Source organism: Trichomycterus rosablanca, chromosome 8, assembly GCF_030014385.1.
Source record: "Trichomycterus rosablanca isolate fTriRos1 chromosome 8, fTriRos1.hap1, whole genome shotgun sequence".
NCBI classification, from domain to species: Eukaryota; Metazoa; Chordata; class Actinopteri; order Siluriformes; family Trichomycteridae; genus Trichomycterus; species Trichomycterus rosablanca.
In genome coordinates this window covers 23,131,473-23,151,301 of record NC_085995.1, presented here as the reverse complement: position 1 = coordinate 23,151,301, position 19,829 = coordinate 23,131,473, and the positions used below count along the sequence as shown (strand labels likewise).

At 39.0% G+C, this 19,829-nt stretch overlaps 1 protein-coding gene across 1 annotated transcript in view; it reads right to left on the bottom strand.

The window, feature by feature from the left end:
- Positions 1–14,846, bottom strand: part of LOC134318702 (cathepsin F-like) — a 141,144-nt gene extending 126,298 nt beyond the window's left edge. Inside the window, 12 exon segments of the mRNA XM_062999637.1 lie at positions 924–988; positions 1,179–1,298; positions 2,650–2,730; positions 2,858–2,954; positions 3,631–3,779; positions 3,911–4,024; positions 4,383–4,455; positions 4,560–4,621; positions 5,594–5,675; positions 6,565–6,684; positions 14,243–14,303; positions 14,836–14,846. Coding sequence (XP_062855707.1) covers positions 924–988; positions 1,179–1,298; positions 2,650–2,730; positions 2,858–2,954; positions 3,631–3,779; positions 3,911–4,024; positions 4,383–4,455; positions 4,560–4,621; positions 5,594–5,675; positions 6,565–6,684; positions 14,243–14,303; positions 14,836–14,846 — 1,035 coding nt within the window.
- Between the last annotated feature and the right edge of the window lie 4,983 nt (positions 14,847–19,829).

Here is a 19,829-nt window from a genome sequence, read left to right as displayed (position 1 = left end):
TGGGATATATTTTGTGTTATTAAACTAAATATAAATAAAGTTAGAAGCAAAACCAGCAGCATATAATTTTCATTTTTTCAATTTTACATTTATATACATTTATGGGCTGTGAAAAAAAAACTGCAGGATATTTTGTAGAGAACTTTTAACACAAAGTCTGTAACGGCATTGTCTATGCAAAAATGCATTTAAAAAGTAGTGCCCAGACGTGGGAATGAAAATCACTTTCTAGGCACTTTTTCCTTACTTCACCTTATGGCCTATGATCACAAATGGAAACATGATGAACTACAAAACATGTTCTGCTGTTGTAAATTTGTCTATGTACTCTGGCGACCGCTGCTGGTTGACTTGGTCACTAGCTAGGGAGACATTCGATTTTCTAACTCGGCCAATTAAGTCTGTCTCAGCTGTGGTGAGCTAGTGTATAACACCTGTTGTGCCACCTGAACACCATTAATAATTTTTTTATATTTATTTCTCCTCATTTAATTATTTCATTTTAATTTCAAAATATTTGTATTGTTTTTATAAATTATTTTTTTATATTATTTGTAAAACATTATTACCCTAGAGAAGTTTTCCAGCTGCTAAAAAGAAAAAAATAATATACTGTCAAAAAGTAAAGGTATTACCTAGCCAAAGTTCTATCTTATAGTTGCATTTACCCTAATGCCCAGTATAAACACACTGGGTATTTGACGAACACAACAGGAGACAAGTCTGGCAGAATACTGAACATATATTGTTTATACTGATCCTCTAGTAAATAATGTCTGTTTTTAAAAACTTGTCATTTCAACATCACAACACTGTTGCACAGGGTAACAAATACCCCTCTAGGCAGCAAGTTCTATTGGACTTAAATACAGTTTTACTACTGTTCTTTGTGCTTATGAAGGGCTATAGGAAAACTATATTACCTGCATTGCAAAAACATTGAGAGCAGCAGAGACAGGACCATTCTCAGCCAACCACGCAGCGATATCTGATAACGCAAATTACAAACGCAAGTTACATTTCATAATGTGTATTTACACAGTTCTAAAACTCCATATAAAACACTAAGCGTCAGTAAAAGTATTTAACTTAATTATTAAATACAAAAGAGTTTTATAACAAATGCATCACAGTTTAGGATACACAGTGTGGTATGATCCAGATTTCTTCTCTCTCACCGTTTTCATCTTTGGGCAGTTCCACAGAGCTGTTAATGTAGGCCGCCACTTTTCCAGAGTTAAAGTCACACCTTTCTTTGTGTCCTGTGTAGCTGTAGTCTGTTTCCAATTCCAGACCTCCTGCAAACACATTAAAACAAACAATAAGGCATTAAATAGCTTTGTAGAAGAGATGTCACTCTAGTTTTAAATTATCCTGAAACTACCAGGGAGATCCACTAGAGGGGGGTGTTGGGCCAAAAGTGTCAAACCTTTGAAAATTACACTGATCAGTCATAACATTTTATCAGCTCCACTTACCATATAGAAGCACTTTGTAGTTCTACAATTACTGACTGTAGTCCATCTGTTTCTCTACATACTGTTTAAGCCTGCTTTCACCCTGTTCTTCAGTGGTCAGGACCACCACAGAGCAGGTATTATTTAGGTGGTGGATCATTCTCACCACTGCAGTGACAATGACATTGTGGTGGTGTGTTAGTGTGTGTTGTGCTGGTATGAGTGAATTAGACACAGCGATGCTGATGGAGTTTTTAAATACCGTGTCCACTCACTGTCCACTCTATTACACACTCCTACCTATTTGGTTCACCTTGTAGATGTAAAGTCAGAGACGATCGCTCATCTATTGCTGCTGTTTGAGTCAGTGGTCACAGGAAGCTGCACACGGGGCGCTGTTGGCTGGATATCTTTGGTTGGTGGACTATTCTCAGTCCAGCACTGACAGTGAGGTGCTTAAAAACTCCATCAGTGCTGCTGTGTCTTGTCCACTCATACCAGCACAACACACACTAACACACCACCACCATGTCAGTGTCACTGCAGTGCTGAGAATGATCCACCACCCACATAATACCTACACTGTAGCATGCAGAGAAACAGATGGACTACAGCCAATAATTGTAGAACTACGAATTGCTTCTATATGGTAAGTGGAGCTGATAAAATGGACAATGGGTGTAGAAACAAGGTGGTTTAAATGTTATGGCTGTTCGGTGTATATAAACATTAATAATGAAGGAGATTGAAGAGGTAAAAGTGAAGCTGGTTTATTTGGTGCCTCACATCAACGTGGGCCCCCAGGACCTTGGTACAGTCTTTGCTTTAAGTTGCTTTCTGGTGAAAATTTGCATGTCCAAACTTGGCTAAATAAATAGATACATGCTTCCTGACTCTGTCATGCTTCAAGAGCCTTTAGACTGATGATGATTTGTCCATGTCAAGAATATACTAATTAAAAAAAACCTTAAATGTCAGTCTCAAAGAACGTGTTTGGGTAGATGTGTAGAATACTTTAACACACATAACAATTATAACTGTTATTTCTATAAACAACACTTTGATATGGGGCTCAGATCACAGACAGTTTTATCCCAACAATGCCAAAAACCTTTTGTAGTTTTAACATTTTTAAACCTATTTCCTTAGTTTTTAATGGAACAATAATTCTTTTGTATAAACCATTTCTCACCAAGGTTTTCAACAGCTTCATATGCATTGGATGGAAGTCCACCTCCACAGGCATGATCCAGTTTATCACAGTCCACCAGCTCTGCAACACACACAGATAAGCATGTAACTTTAATGCCAAGAGATCACAAACATTCTTCGACTTTCATCAACATCTCATTTATGCAGCGTCGTAAAATTCAAAGTGCCATTTATTCAGAAATGCTCACCTTGCTCTGAGAGGGACAGAAGCTGTCCGGATTTCTTGTACCACTGGCCTTCAATGTTCCCTGTGACGGAGAAAGCCCAGCAGGAGCCGCACATGCCCTGAACGAGACACAACATTTATTAGCACTTGGGCACTTGATATACAAAAAAAGGCTTTTCCAATTTGCCTCATTAGCTGCTGCAGCAGGTCCGACTCCACCAGGAAAAACTGGTGCAAGGCAGGAATACACTGGACATCCATTGCAGGAATTTTCCCAGCTGCAGACATAGTCAATTATGTCCGGGTAGCATGGGTTTAAATCTCAGCAGTGGTGGGCTTAAGACTTTTCCAGGTCTAATCTAGTTAAGAGATTATGTTTGGTTATTTTGAATTTAACCCATTTGGGGATCATGTACTTTAACCTGTCTAGTAAAAGCATAAAGGCATGTGTTCCAATGGAAAAAAATTGGCAGTTAATGGGTTAATTGGGACTTATTTTTTCTCCCCTAATTTCACTACAAAACCAGTATCAAAAATATGTCATATTAGGAAACATTAAATTAAGAATATTGTATGTACAATCTGACATCTATGTCCAAGATAATTTCAGTATTTCAGTAATTTTGTATTCAATATTTTATATTACTATCAGCAATCGTACCATTCAGTATCGAATCAGTAAACACCTACATAAACTGCATCACCTGTCAAATTTTTCATTTCATTTCATTTTTCATTATTTTTTTGACTGCTGCATTTACAGCAAACGTTGAATAGTTGGGTTGAATTTCTGACCTGGTTCTTGACAATGCTGACAGCTCCATGCTCTCTCCAGTCCCAGCTTGCCGGCGCTGTTGTACTAGCTGGAGCTGCTGGCTTCATCTGTTTTTGCAGGCTCCATTGGCTTAGCATGGGGTTCAGGTACATCATTCTAAACTCATCCTCTAAATCAGGGTGAGAAAGAAAAAATAAAGAAAATATTATTTAATTGTATTAATTATTATTGTATAGACAATGTTGGAATTCATCAACAAATACAGCTTTTCATAAGCCACTTTATAAATCATATACACACCTGTAAGGTCGCTGAACTTGGTAACACCATACTCAGCCGTTCATTGATCCAGAGACTGCAGGGTCTGTGCTGTTTTCAGATTCTGCTGGAAAATTCCCAGGCGTTTCTCAGCCTCTGTGGGAATCAAAAGTTTTTCAAACCTCAAACAAAAATCTTATTTTTAACAATGTGTACACTGCCATTCACATTTGTTTTATTATCCTTTTATTAACCTGCAATTTAAAGAACTTAATAAATAGCAAACATGTACTTGGAAAATAAACTTGTTAAGCTTACATATCAACCCTCACATATATCACTCAAATTAAGTGTAAAATACAATACTGGTCACTTCAGAAGGAACACCATATCAACACTGGGTAGACCTCTTTGCTCCCACAACAGCCTTAATATTTAGTGCCATGGATTCCCCACTGCAAAGTACCCCATCCTGTATTCATCAAGTAATATAATACAACTTATATAAAATTACCTTCTTGAGAGCTGTATGTGCGATTGTACTTGATTATGAATTCTTTAAACTGCATCAGAAGCCCAACATTTTCCTGAAAATAGCACAAGTAGTAGTTTTATGAAGTAAAGCTAATAAACTGTATTGGCATTTATTATTGTACATGAATATAATAACATGCACATTTCTCTTCTTTACCTTGCTTGGCTTGTCATGGGAAAGATGTACTCTCACGACCTTTTGGGTCTCCTGAACTGGAACTGAAAAATAATGAGAATATCAGTAATGTACACTCAATTACTTATTACAGTATAGAGTCCAAATAAACTTGAAGGTACTTGATAATAATAATAATAACACAAATTATAACAATGTATTTGATTTCAAGTTTATGTGTATTTTCTGTTTTTGTATTTCTCACTCAACTTTCTTCCTTAGTCGTATCCAATTACCCGATCGTATTTCACCTCTACTGCTCAACTTCTGACTGAGGAGGGTAGCAACCATCACCCACCCCCTACGACACATGTGCAGTACCGACCCCGTCTGTTTACCTCCACAAGGCGGATTCATATGAGGCTCTGATCTCCATTATCCCTGTCTCATTTTAAAGGCTTTATTGGTCAGACAGCAAAGGCTGCAATTGCAGCAGTTAGGAGGAAACCTTGTTCAGCCATAGTCTGTGTGGATACCCAGCCAGGTGATAGCAGAGCTGATATTCAAACTCAAGAGCTCAAGATCTCAGCACTGGTAGGGTAACGTGTTTTACTGCTGCTCCATCCAAGCACTTACTACAAGGTTTTTTTTTTAATGTATTTCCAGATATAGGTCATTAAATATCATTCAATTTGGTGATGAAAATTCACAATTTCTTTACATCATGTCAGTTAAAAGGGATTGAGCACTGATGTTGGTCAAGAAAGCCTCAACTGATGTTTCAGTTCATTCCAAAGCTGTTCAGTTGGGCTGAGATCAGGGCTCTGTGCACTGGAGACTGTGCTTTGTGCTCAGGGGCTTGCTGGAACAGGAAACAGCCTTCCCCAAACTGTTGCTGCAAAGTTGGAAGGATATAATTTTCTTTATATAACGGATGTATTACACCTGTAAGCAACTGTTAAGTCTGTAACACATGATTAAAAAAAATAGGAGGGGTGTCCTAATACTTTTGTCCATATAGTGTACTTCTGACATTCTGCAGTTTTACCCTGTGTATGTCCTGAGAAAGCACTGACCTGCAGGCTGGCATTTCTGTTTGAGTAAAGTGGATTTGTTCTGCCAGGGAACGTTCCACACTTCAAATAAACACACCTCCGACTGACAGAAAAAGAAAGAGAGACATACAGGAAATTAAAGCAGAGGTAAAATCAATTTTGTAATAACAGTTCTGTAACCATAAATGACGAAGAAACCTAGAGCAGATTACTACATTTAATAATTATTAGTTCAACAGCTGTAATCATGTGAAGCACATGATCCACCACACACTGGTGAGTCAGCACAAATTATTATTCATCACAGGCTCACTGACCACATGACCTGATTCTGCTGGTTTCTAGATAAACTCAGTGTAAAGATAAAATAACAGGTAGGCAAGTAAGGACTGTATTTATTTGTGGTTAGCTGGTTGTTTGTGGTGTATGTGGTCAGCAGATAATGTTTGCAGTGAGAGAAAAATTACAGGTTAGACATTACATAAGCATTGTCTGTGAGTCTAATGGGAAGAAAAAAAAGGACACATGTTATTTCTGAATACAAGCAAACTGTATTTCTTATACTTTCCCACTTTTTCCTAAATTTCACATGGAGTAAAACAAACTGTAACTCTTTTGTAAAAACATGAGTTTCCTTAGGGCAGATAACAATCTGATCTGTCTGATCTGGCAAAAAGTGTGTGGACACCACTCCTAATTATTAAGTTTAGGTGATTCAGCCACTCCCATTGCTAACGTGTGTAAAATTAATTATAGATAATAAGTTATATACTTTCAAGTTTGAGGAGGGCCATCAAGGTCCATAAGAACATGGAGAAACTCCAGATGCCTGTGTGGAGCCCTGATCTTAACCCTAATGGACACCTATGGATTATGGATTATCTGAAATGTCGATTGCAAGCAAGGCCTTTTATCCAACGTTAGTACCGGTCCTCACAAACAAAAAAATAATAACAAAATACTAGAATATCATCGTGGCCTGTATTGCTCACCTTCTGTTTTTTGGAGTCCGGGAAGAATTCACAATTATTTGAATCCTGTAGCACTTCAGATTTCTTACACTGTGTCCGTCCAATCTCTGCTGTGATACTATAACGCACCCCCTTCACCAGCTGTTTGACACACACACACACACACACACACACACACACGCACAAACACAGAAAATAACAAATAATCATTATTTAATCATTAATAATCATACAATTAAAAGCATGGTTAAATCATCACCCTGCATAAGACATTATAAAAATTATTTTGTAACTTTCTTTGCACATAGTTCTTTTTTTACATCCTAGACTTAGATCTGTACTTGTGTTGCAATACTTACCCACTCTTTTAAAATACAGATTTTTAAATTATTGAAATATTTCGTAATGTCATATGTTTTCATCCTAAGTTATCCTTGCTAATAGTTTTTTTTCTCTGAATACATGGTTAGATGGTCACACTACCTGACACGTCTGTACTTTTTTGACAAAGCTTACTGCTGTTAGCTGCACCTACCAGTTTTGTAACTTAACAAACAATGAATTCTGCCTCTTTCTTTTGTTTACCCCACAGTTTGAATACCACTGCACCAAAGGCTTATTATGCAGAGAGGACTAAGGCCTAGGCTGCAGTGTACCTTTAAAAACATATATTCTTATTTTTTTTACTCTTTACACTAAAATAGCATTTTGACACCACTTAAATAGAATTTGAGCGCCGAATGAGGGTTCATGAACGTGTTGTGGCTGTCATGGTCTCCTACATTAGTCTTTGTTGTGGTGCTGGATTTGCTACAACTGTCCAATATATTGCAAAAGTTATCCAGTACATGTAAAGAACAGAACCTTTCAATGTTTGTTGTTGTTTTTGTTCTGTTTTTCGAATTCGTACTGTTTTTTATAGCGTGTACCTTCATTGTTGTACAATGCTACTGGTGCTTTAATTTCCTTCAGGATCAATAAAACGTCTATCTGTCTGTCTGTCCATCCATCCTTCCATGCATCTATGTATGTGTACATGTATGTGTATGTATTCACCAGACTAGCATCTTAAACACATTTAAATCCATCAGACCCATAAGAATAAGCCTGAGCGACATCTAAAATCCCTCTTTATTCTAAAAGTGTTCACTGAAGTTAAGGTCAGGACTCTTCAAGTCTCTGGTCTATGAATTTTTCATCTCTTGACTTTGCCATGGAAACAATGCAATCATGCTGGAACAGGAAAAATGACTTGTTACAAGTTGGAATCATATCATTTTGTATGATTTTATACCTCTGTTAGCAATAAGTGTGGCATAAACACCTGATCTTAATAATAAAGGAATTACACATACTTTTGGCCAAAGTGTGTGCCAAATCATTGTTATATGACGTTTTGTTTCTCCCTTTGCTTACATTTTTGTGCTATTTATGAATGCTAAATGTGTTTTTGTATGTCCCACGTTGTGCTGTAAAACTCTATTTTAAATTTAAGACACATAAGAATGCTATGGAAATTAAATAGCAAACTAGTTTCATGTTTCTGGCTTCTGTTTGGTTTTGCTAACTAAAAAAGTATCATTTTATGCATGTTAATGTTTAAGTATTGATATTAATATTTAAAATATATATATTTTTAAATATGGCACTCAAAAATCTGTAATGTTTATTATTCTTAGGTAATAAAATGTTACTTAACAACGCAAATTTTTTTTTTGTTTGTTTGTTTAGTGGGGCGCATTGTGTTTTAGCTCTTTGCTGATGTTGTCCCTAAGACTGCTGAGAATTTCCGAGCTCTATGTACTGGCGAGAAGGAAACCGGCCAAAGCACTGGGACACCACTCCACTTCAAGGGATGTCCTTTTCACAGGAGTAAGTACTTTGAATAGTCCCAGAAATTCCAGCCCTCATTTTGCATGTTCTACAATCGGCTTTAAAGGCTCAGTGTACGTGTGCTTGACTGGCCTGCCTGTTGTCCAGATCTATCTTTTGCTGAGTGTATGGCACATCATGATGAGAAAAATCTGACATCAGTTTATCAAGCAAGAATGGGCACAATCCGCTTGCAAAACTGCAACAATTAGTACCCAAATTATTAAAAAGCCTAAAAGAAAGTGATGAACACAGTATTTGAGTGAATTGCAGGTTTGATTACATTACAAAATACAATTAAATTAGTGAGTGTAAACCAATCTTTTCTTTGTACTTGTCAGTTAAAGATTAAAGCAAATGAACAAATCACAGATTCTTGTTTTTATTGCATTTTACAAATTGACTTAATTGCAAATCTATAGCTTGTCTTATTATTAACACTCTTTTTGCAGTCATTAAGAATTTCATGGTCCAGGGAGGTGACTTCTCCAATCAGAATGGCACTGGAGGAGAGAGCATATACGGAGACAAATTTGAGGATGAAAACTTCCACTATAAGGTAAATATAGTGGAAGGATTGTGTCTGAGTCAAATCACCAAGCCACCTTGTTTACATCACTGCCAGATAATTGTTCTGAACAGGATTAAACAAAACTTCACTAACTACTCTGCACAGAGTGCTAAGGTGGTGAGCGGGTGACAAACTACACTATATTGCCAAAAGTATTCACGCTTCTGATGAGTGAGTTTGGTGTGGAAGAACTTGACTGGCCTGCACAGAGTCCTGACCTCAACCCGATAGAACACCTTTGGGATGAATTAGAGCAGAGACTGTGAGCCAGACCTTCTCGTCCAACATCAGTGTCTGACCTCACAAATGCACTTCTGGAAGAATGGTCAAAAATTCCCATAAACACACTCCTAAACCTTGTGGAAAGCCTTCCCAGAAGAGTTGAAGCTGTTATAGCTGCAAAGGGTGGGCCGACATCATATTAAACCCTATGGATTAGGAATGGGATGTCACTCAAGTTCATATGCGCGTGAAGGCAGACGAGCGAATACTTTTGGCAATATAGTGTATATATAACAGCGGTCCCCAGCCTTTTTGCACCACGGACCGGTTTCATATAAGATATAATTTCACAGACCGTCAATAAAACAGAAAAAAGATAAATTATTTATTGTTTCTGTGCGGCCCGGTAATAAATGACCGGTCCATGGCCCTTTGGTTGGGGACCACTGATATATAACATCGTTTGCTTATATTGAGCAAAAGTAATTATTGTTCATCTATTACAGATTAGGTCATTTAGAAATTACACCCTGCTGTTTTTATTTTATCAGACCATAACTTTACTGGTTTGCAACTGCTTAGTAACTATTACAGTCCTCACAGCTTGAGCAACTGTGTAACCACATAGATAAATAGATGGATTGCACAATATGCAGTCCCGTTCACTAATACTGGCACCTAGTCAACATAAACATGAACAAAACGAGCTGTAAATGAATTGCATATTCTTTTAATCTTTCATTCAAAATAGAAACTAAAAGTTTCCCTTTATTAGCAGTATGATGCTTGAAAAAAGACAAATCTGTATGCCACAATTGGTTACAGTCTTTCTTTTAGTACTTTTTTAGTCTTTTCATTATTTTGAACAAAAGTTCAAAATGGTAGGCAATAAAGTATTTTTTAGAGCACATTTATATGATTAAAGACATGCTTTACATAATGTAGTTATATAATGCAGTGCCAGTAATTGTAACATTGTTTCAGTTCTTCGTGCCAGTAATAATGGGATTCTGATCATTAGCTTTGAATCTATGCAGAGAGGCATCACAAACAAACAAATAACTTCCAGCCAATTAAAAACTACACTTTTTAAAGCCATGGCAAGATGCAAATTGTTTTCCTGGTTCTGAAACATTCTGTGCAGACTTCTCTTTGTAGTTTCTTTGCAAATAATGGATTTATTTACCCCAAACTCATTGAAGATTCTTGTTTTATAAATATAATGCTAAAAAGCGTTGAATTTTAACAGTCAGTACTTCTTCTTCTAGCATGACAAAGAAGGCCTGCTGAGCATGGCCAATGCTGGACCCAACACCAATGGCTCGCAGTTCTTTATCACCACTGTGCCCACATCTCACTTGGACAGCAAGCATGTGGTGTTTGGGCAAGTAATAAAGGGCATGGGTGTGGTCAAGATGCTGGAGAGCATCGACACCAAAGATGACAATCCAGTCAAGGTGAGCCACATTTTTTTTTTTTTCCCTTTTTCTCCCCCTTTAGCGCATCCAATTGTTCAATTTTCATCGTGCTTCCTCTCTGTCTATGCCGAACCCTGCCCTGACCAAGGAGATCGAAGCTCACCCATATCCCCTCTGAAACATGGGCAGCAGCTGGATGCATTTTTGCCACCCACACATCGATGAGTGTGGCGCCACCTAACGTTGCATGCGGAGAGACACACCCTAAGGGCACTCTTCCTCATCTCTGTGCAGGTGCCTCTAATCAGCCGGCAGAGGTCGTAATCGCATTCTGACAGAGTGAGACCCAGATCCGGTTCTTTGTCCCACCCCCCAACTGAGCAACCGGCCAATCGTTGCTCATACAGCCACTCAGCCTCGAACCGGGGAGGCAGAGCTGGATTCGATACGAGGTACTCAGAATCCAGCTCTGGTTGCAGCGTGTCTTTTTACCGCTATGCCACCTGAGCGGCAAGGTGTGCCACATTCAGTTTAGACAATTACAAATAGTTAAAGGCAGTATAGTGATGGAGCTTAGGCGGCTTTCACATAATAATCGATTTGCACTTGCACTAGGTGCATGTTGCCGCTTACTACAGCGTTTAAGCTTTTCACATGAAACATAAGCTACCCGAGCACCCCAACTGACAGTATTGACAGTTAATTCAAATGCAGTTTTGTTTGAAATGTTTACACAATATTGCTCTGGTAGTGGTTGTCGTTTTGTTAATCCAAGGGCGAATTGAGAGCTATGAATCCATCCAAGCATGAGGAAACTTGCTATCTATAATGCAAACCCGGTTCCTATTTTACAGCTCACTTGTTTATTTTTTGCTGGACAAGTTCATATGGGGCTCGGTCTTGTGCACAAAGAGTCACATGCCATTGATCGTAAATGCATCAGTTATAAGGAATCCCCTCTGGCACCCGACCCGATGTACGAGCCAATCATTGTCCATGTAGGCACCCAGGCAATGCCACATTTTAGTGCTCTTTTGAAAGCGTTGCATACTAATATATTTAATGCCACACTATTTGCAGAAACTTTCTGGACCGTTAGCGCCCCCTCCAGGTGTTTTGATTTGTCCAGTGACGCTGAACAGGAATACTGATTCAAGTAGTATGATAAATAAAGATGCCCAATCTTGTCATTTACAGTTTTTAATTGCAACTCCTCTTCTCTTCTTTCTCCCTATAAAGCCGTGTATCATTGCTGAGTGTGGAGAGCATAAAGCAGGTGATGAATGGGGCGTGGCTCCTAACGATGGCTCTGGAGACGTCCACCCTGACTTCCCTGAGGACTCTGACCTAGACTTTATTGATGTGAGTGTTTATTAATTTCTCTTTTGATACCAGTATAGACAGAACTGATGAGTTCACTTAGGTGTTTAGGCACAGGACGATTAAAATGTTGAGATTCATGCTGCATATTAAATATGCTAATTACGAGACGTTTCTAGTTCAGACTACTAAAATGTCAAAAGGATTGAACTGGCACAGTTTAAATGGTAAAACTCCCACCATCCCCCATCACTACGATATGATAGTTTCCTTTTTTAATGCATTTTCCTCCCGATTTATCTCACTCAATTTGTCTTCCGCTGCTGAGAGATACCAGATTGCATCCGAGGAGAGCACGTCGCTGTACACGCCTCTTCCGACACGCGCACAGCCCTCCTTCCTCTCGCCCATGCATTCTGCACAGGCGTCTCTTCTGCCAATCAGGGTCCTTACACAGCGTATGAAGAGCACACACACACACCCACCCACACATAGTCTGGCCCCCACCCTGCAGATACGGTGGCCAATTGGTATGTGCTGCAGGCACTGCCAATTATGCACACTAGATGGCGCCCAGCCAACTGGTGGCTATGCCGAGTTTTGAACCCGAGGAGTTCTGGTGTAAGAATTACGATTTTTTGACGTTGTTGTTGCTGAACTTTATCTTATAGGCTGATAAAATCCTGTCTGTCGCTGAGGACATCAAAAACATCGGGAATAACTTCTTCAAGTCTCAGAACTGGCAGGCTGCCATGAAGAAATACTCCAAAGCACTAAGGTGAACACCTCACTCAATCATTCACCATGACTTTACAGTGAGGAGAAACCAGCATTCAACCAGTTTGTTTTTGTTAATCACTATAATTCCAGTGCAGTATTCAAAAAGTATTCAAACCCCTTGAACTTTTGCACACTTTCTTGTTTCACTTTAGCCCCCAACATGTAAAAGATGCCAAACATGGCTCACAATAAAGCATATTCTGAACGAATGCCCCAAATACACCAAAGAGAGACAATAGCTACACATACCTGGAACTGTTGAAGAATACTTCAACCAAGGAAACACAAGAGCAATCCTAAACTTTCTGGCAGGAACAAAAATGAAAACAAAAATATAAATGGACAAATAGAAAAAAGGAAAAAATGACTTACACATAACACAGATCATGCCATAAGTAATATAAGAATGACAAGTAAAATATGTTTTTCTTATTCAGTATTTAGGCCATTTATTCAATACCTGGCTTCATCTCATTCCATCCGTCATGGCTAATCCAGATTGGATGGCAAGAGTCTCTAAACTGCCATCTTCAGGTCTCTCCACAGATGTTTCGTGGGGTTTTAATCTCCGCTTTGGCTGGACCACATTTAGAGACTTTTAAAAAGTCAGTCCAGCGCTATTTTTGCTGTATGATTGGGGTATTTGTAGTGTTGAAAGGACAAAATCAATGAGCGTGTTCACATGTTCACTAATGATCTGAAGAAGGTAAACTTTTGGATGTTACCTGATTATTGGGTGATTGTTGGGTAAATATGCCAAATATTGTGAATATTATTTCCATTCAAATTCACAACACAGTCAAGTGTGCAGAATGTCAAGGGGTCTGAATACTTTTTGAATCCACTGTACTTCAAATATACACACAATAGTATTTGATAGAAACTTCTTCACCTTCCTTAAGTAATTTTACTGCATGTTAAAATTCCACCTTTTTCCATACTAATGAACCTTTACTCAGAATATTAGTAAATAGGTGCTTAAGTTTCTGAACTGTGATTGGCTCTTATTTGTAGGTATTTAGAAAGGTGTGGTAATATTCTGGATGATGAAAGTACACAGAAGAAGCTGGAACCTGTCGCTCTAAGCTGCATCCTCAACACAGCAGCCTGTAAACTCAAACTGCAGCAGTGGCAGGAGGCAGTTGAGAGTTGTGATGAGGTATGTGGGCTTATAAAACACACCAGATCACTTCCAACCAGACTGTATAAAAAGGCCACATCACTGCACAAATTGGTGGTATCATTCCACAGCAGTGCGCCTGAGAGATGCCTTTAATAAAAATGGGAAGGCTCAAGCTTTCATTATTGAACATCATTGTTGAACATCATTGTTTTATTGTTCTCAGCTGTCAAACACAGAGGCAGGTAGTAAACAGAGAGAAGTAAAAGGTGACAGAAAAAATCTAATGAAAATAAGAATTAAAAGTGCTGATGTACACAGTGTAGCCAAAATTATATGGACAGCTTAACATGAGGTTGTTGGGAATTCCATAAGCATTAATATGCAATCAGTTACCTCTTTATTCCAGACTTGTTGCAGTGTGTTTGTGCTGTAACAGGCATGGGCCCTCTTCAAGCTAATTTGGGGAAAGTAAAAAAAAAAAAAAGGTCTATTGTCTGTATATTTAATACATTAATTTTTAATTGGATAGACTTGATTTTATGCATCTGTTTGCAAGGGATGTGGCTTAAACAGCATACTTTTGGCTATACAGTGGTGATGACTATCAAAAAATGTCTCATCCTAACAGTGATCACAACTAAGCAACTTTGGTGCATTAAGCTTTTTTACTGGGTTTATGGTGGGTGGATGCTTACCCTTAATGTTATACATTTATATGAAATACTGTTTTAAATGCTGAGTTTGTTATGTATTACTTACATTTTCAGCATTTAGCAGACGCTCTTATCCAGAGCGACTTACAGAAGTGCTTCCATAGTGAACATTTCATTTCTCTAGTTTAAGTAGACAACAGTTCAAGAACACAAATCTGCTCCAATGAAATTTTTTTTTTTTTTTTTTTTTTTTTTTTTAAGAAACGGAAGTGTGTTAGTATTACTTAAAACACACAAAATATTAATACCCATGTGCCAAAACATTAGGAATACCTGCGTAACATGCTCCCAAAACAGCTCTGACTAGGCAGAACAAGACTGGAGAAGTCCTGGGGTATCTGGTACCTTCTGTCTGTTGCATACAATGGTGCCATGTCTTCTGCAGTTAAATGATGCACATGTGCCCAGCCATCCGCATAATCTTGGTTCAGTGGTGAAGCAAGGTCTACTAGGAAACGCAGCAGCACACAGAGAAACATTGGCATGGAGATCAATTTTCTGCAGTTATGGGCACTAAATCCAGCATAATTCTACTTGAAATTTTCTGGAGTTCTCCTTGTGGCACTATGGGTAGAACATTAGTGATGTTACTGTGGTGAACCTGCAGCTATTATTGCTTTCATAAAATATGCTTTCATATTAAATAAAACATGCTTTTAACTTTGAGGCAACAGTCTAAGAAGGCTTTTTTTATCTGTTCCAGCATGACTGTGCGCCTAGTTCAAAGTGAGGTTAATAATAAAATGTTATTTAAAAGTGTGGGGTAATGGATATTCAGTGATCTCTGTCTGTGCATGCACCATCAATCAACCAGCAGAGGTCGTAATTGCATCAGTTATGGGAAATCATCTCCGGCACCCTTCGTGGGAACAAGTCAATTATTGTTTACTTAGGCGCCCAGCCTGCTGGTAGCAGAGCTGTGATCGAAATGACGAGTTCAAGATGCCAGCTCTGGTGTGCTAGCACGTTTTACTGCTGCGCCACCTGAACGCCTGGCCACCTTTACTGTATTTAAGTAAACTAACAAAACTTATTGTTGTGACCTAATACAATTTAAGCAATTGAGGGTTAAGGACCTTGCTCAGGGGTAGAACAATGGCATGTTAGCAGTGGTGGGGCTCAAACCAGTGACCATCTAATGACTAGTCCAGTACCCTTACCACTGAGCTACCACTGCTTATTTCCATTTCTGTTTGAAAGAGAGCAAACTCAGCTGTGAACGTAGGATAATGACGTGATCCGTGTGTGTTGTCTGGTCTTTCTGCAGGCTCTGGAGCTGGATCAGACACATGCTAAAGCTTTGTTCAGAAGAGCTCAAGCCTGGCAAGGCCTCAAGGAGTTCAATAATGCCATGGTACACACACACACACACACACACGCACGCACACACACACATCTATATACAGTGTATCACAAAAGTGAGTACACCCCTCACATTTCTACAGATATTTAAGTATATCTTTTCATGAAACAACACTGACAAAATGACACTTTGACACAATGAAAAGTAGTCTGTGTGCAGCTTATATAACAGTGTAAATTTATTCTTCCCTCAAAATAACTCAATATACAGCCATTAATGTCTAAACCACCGGCAACAAAAGTGAGTACACCCCTTATTGAAAGTTCCTGAAGTGTCAATATTTTGTGTGGCCACCATTATTTCCCAGAACTGCCTTAACTCTCCTGGGAATGGAGTTTACCAGAGCTTCACAGGTTGCCACTGGAATGCTTTTCCACTCCTCCATGACGACATCACGGAGCTGGCGGATATTCGAGACTTTGCGCTCCTCCACCTTCCGCTTGAGGATGCCCCAAAGATGTTCTATTGGGTTTAGGTCTGGAGACATGCTTGGCCAGTCCATCACCTTTACCCTCAGCCTCTTCAATAAAGCAGTGGTCATCTTAGAGGTGTGTTTGGGGTCATTATCATGCTGGAACACTGCCCTGCGACCCAGTTTCCGGAGGGAGGGGATCATGCTCTGCTTCAGTATTTCACAGTACATATTGGAGTTCATGTGTCCCTCAATGAAATGTAACTCCCCAACACCTGCTGCACTCATGCAGCCCCAGACCATGGCATTCCCACCACCATGCTTGACTGTAGGCATGACACACTTATCTTTGTACTCCTCACCTGATTGCCGCCACACATGCTTGAGACCATCTGAACCAAACAAATTAATCTTGGTCTCATCAGACCATAGGACATGGTTCCAGTAATCCATGTCCTTTGTTGACATGTCTTCAGCAAACTGTTTGCGGGCTTTCTTGTGTAGAGACTTCAGAAGAGGCTTCCTTCTGGGGTGACAGCCATGCAGACCAATTTGATGTAGTGTGCGGCGTATGGTCTGAGCACTGACAGGCTGACCCCCCACCTTTTCAATCTCTGCAGCAATGCTGACAGCACTCCTGCGCCTATCTTTCAAAGACAGCAGTTGGATGTGACGCTGAGCACGTGCACTCAGCTTCTTTGGACGACCAACGCGAGGTCTGTTCTGAGTGGACCCTGCTTTTTTAAAACGCTGGATGATCTTGGCCACTGTGCTGCAGCTCAGTTTCAGGGTGTTGGCAATCTTCTTGTAGCCTTGGCCATCTTCATGTAGCGCAACAATTCGTCTTTTAAGATCCTCAGAGAGTTCTTTGCCATGAGGTGCCATGTTGGAACTTTCAGTGTCCAGTATGAGAGAGTGTGAGAGCTGTACTACTAAATTGAACACACCTGCTCCCTATGCACACCTGAGACCTAGTAACACTAACAAATCACATGACATTTTGGAGGGAAAATGACAAGCAGTGCTCAATTTGTGTAGTCTCTTAGGGGTGTACTCACTTTTGTTGTCGGTGGTTTAGACATTAATGGCTGTATATTGAGTTATTTTGAGGGAAGAATAAATTTACACTGTTATATAAGCTGCACACAGACTACTTTTCATTGTGTCAAAGTGTCATTTTGTCAGTGTTGTCCCATGAAAAGATATACTTAAATATCTGCAGAAATGTGAGGGGTGTACTCACTTTTGTGATACACTGTATATAAGTTCTTTTAAAAACACATACATAAAGCCATGCTGTTCATAAAATAGTCAGTACTCAAGTGTTACTGCCTGACTAACACACACAACACAGCAAAATTAGAATTGCACTTACTGAAATTTGCTCAGAGACTGTTTTGATACAGTCATTAAAAATGTACATTTCAGATATTGAACAGCCAGTGGAAATATGCACCATCTGCTTCCAATTTGTGGTTACTCAAGCTAAACAGACTGCTTGCTGTTTAATGGTCTGGTAAATACCAAGAATGTCATAGTAAGGCGTGCAACATTTCAATCATTTTTAATAAAGGGTTAACATAAGCTTTTCTGTGCATGCCTTACCGTTAACACTACAGGGCTCCAATAAAATATTGTCCAGGAATAAGGGGTGTTGCTTGCAGCCATATACAGACAAGTGACAAATCAATGGAAAATCCAACATGAATTTTTTTTTTAGTAATGTCCTTAATAGAAATTATGATAAAGGGGGTTGGGCTGCACTGTCTAAAAACCCACGAACCAGCAGTTCACATGGAAGTATAAGAAGTGATGAGATGATACTTGAGGGCCAAATCAGATTCTATGGTTACAATTATTATACCATGGACATTATATACCAAGCAGCATGCCAACAATGCTGCTTCTACTAGATGTGATGGAAACCTGGCGTGTTTGCTCCAAAAATTTCCAGAACTTACAATGGGCTTTATTACAGACTGGACTAAATAATGAAGAACTTCAGTTATTTTTTTGCTAGTTATAACATTCAGTTCAGTTTAATTTTATGTTTGTATGATGTGTAAATCCTATTTATTTAAAGTATCCTCCAGTCCACCCAAGAAGGATGGGGGGTCCATGCTGAGTCTGTTTCCTCTCAAGGTTTCTTCCTGTAATTTTAAGGGAGTTTTTCCTTGCCACTGTTGCCCTCGGCTTGCTCAATAGGGGTTTTTGGTCTGTTGGTCCTGGATTCTGTAAAGTTGCTTTGAGACAATGTCCATTGTAAAAAGCGCTATATAAATAAATTTTGACTTGACTTGACGTTCATTGGCAGTCTGCCTTCCTGTCTGTGTAACCGCTAACTAGCTAAGGTAAATCCCCACATGAACAAACAAACATGGAATGCATTTCTACATTTTAATCCATTTACCTTCGACTCCTGCCAATTTATCAAATATTAAATTCAATCTAAAACAGCACAATGCTAAAGTGGGTGTACAGTAAATTTCCCAAAGGTGTATAATTGTGTTGCTATCTGGTAAAGATCATAGCATATGATTGATGTTATTTTCATCTCATAAAACCATTCACTGACCTCTTATGCCTTGTGGATACCTTCTTAACAGCTGTAATAACCTCCACTCTTCTGGGAAGGCATCAGTGAGCTGGTGTAGTGAGACTTACCCTGAGAAAATATGCATTATAGAGTAAAATGGCAAAAATACTACTAAAAAAAAAGCTTAAGCCTTTTTTATGTGCCACACATGACCAAGATAACATGGGTCCTAGGGTCAGGGTTTGATCCTTGCTCCTAGGTGCCATTGGGTAAATGTGTGAGTGCAATGCCCAGTGGTAAATTGGTGTCCTGCCAAGGATGTTATTTTAGACTTGCGCCCTGTGTTTCAACTCTAATCAGTATAAAGCATTGAGTGAAAGAACAGGAAAATATGAATATTTTTTATCTTACCTTCATAATTGTGGATGTAGCTTGAAAAGTAGAATTGGAAGCCCTTTTTTTCTTGGTTGCTGACGTCTGGCATGATGCTTGAATAACGCAACTAACGTTGTTGATCATAGGCCTGGGCACTGGGCTACTCTGTTAAAAACGAACTCCAGAAGTGAAATAACTGGCTGACTTGCCGTTTGGAAGAGAGTGTGCATATAGTCTATTGGAATGTCGATAGCAAACTAGGCCTTCTTGTTCAACATCAAGACCAACACACTCCAAGCTCTTGTGAAAAAGCTTTTCCAGAAGGTATATATGTTTGGGGGAGACTCCATTTTTCTGTTCAAATTGGTGTCTAAAGCAATGTTTGTGTTGCCATAAGAAAAGTGGATTTTTTACGTGAGAGAACTGAAATTGCTTTGGGATTGTTTTGCTATGGTTGTAAAAAATTACATTTCAGGCTCTTGGTGTCAAGACTCGACCTAAAGACGTTTTTAAACCTAATTTAGCACACCTGATTTGATTTATTAGCTGTCTAGAAAAGGCTTGTTCTGCCAGAGCTTGCA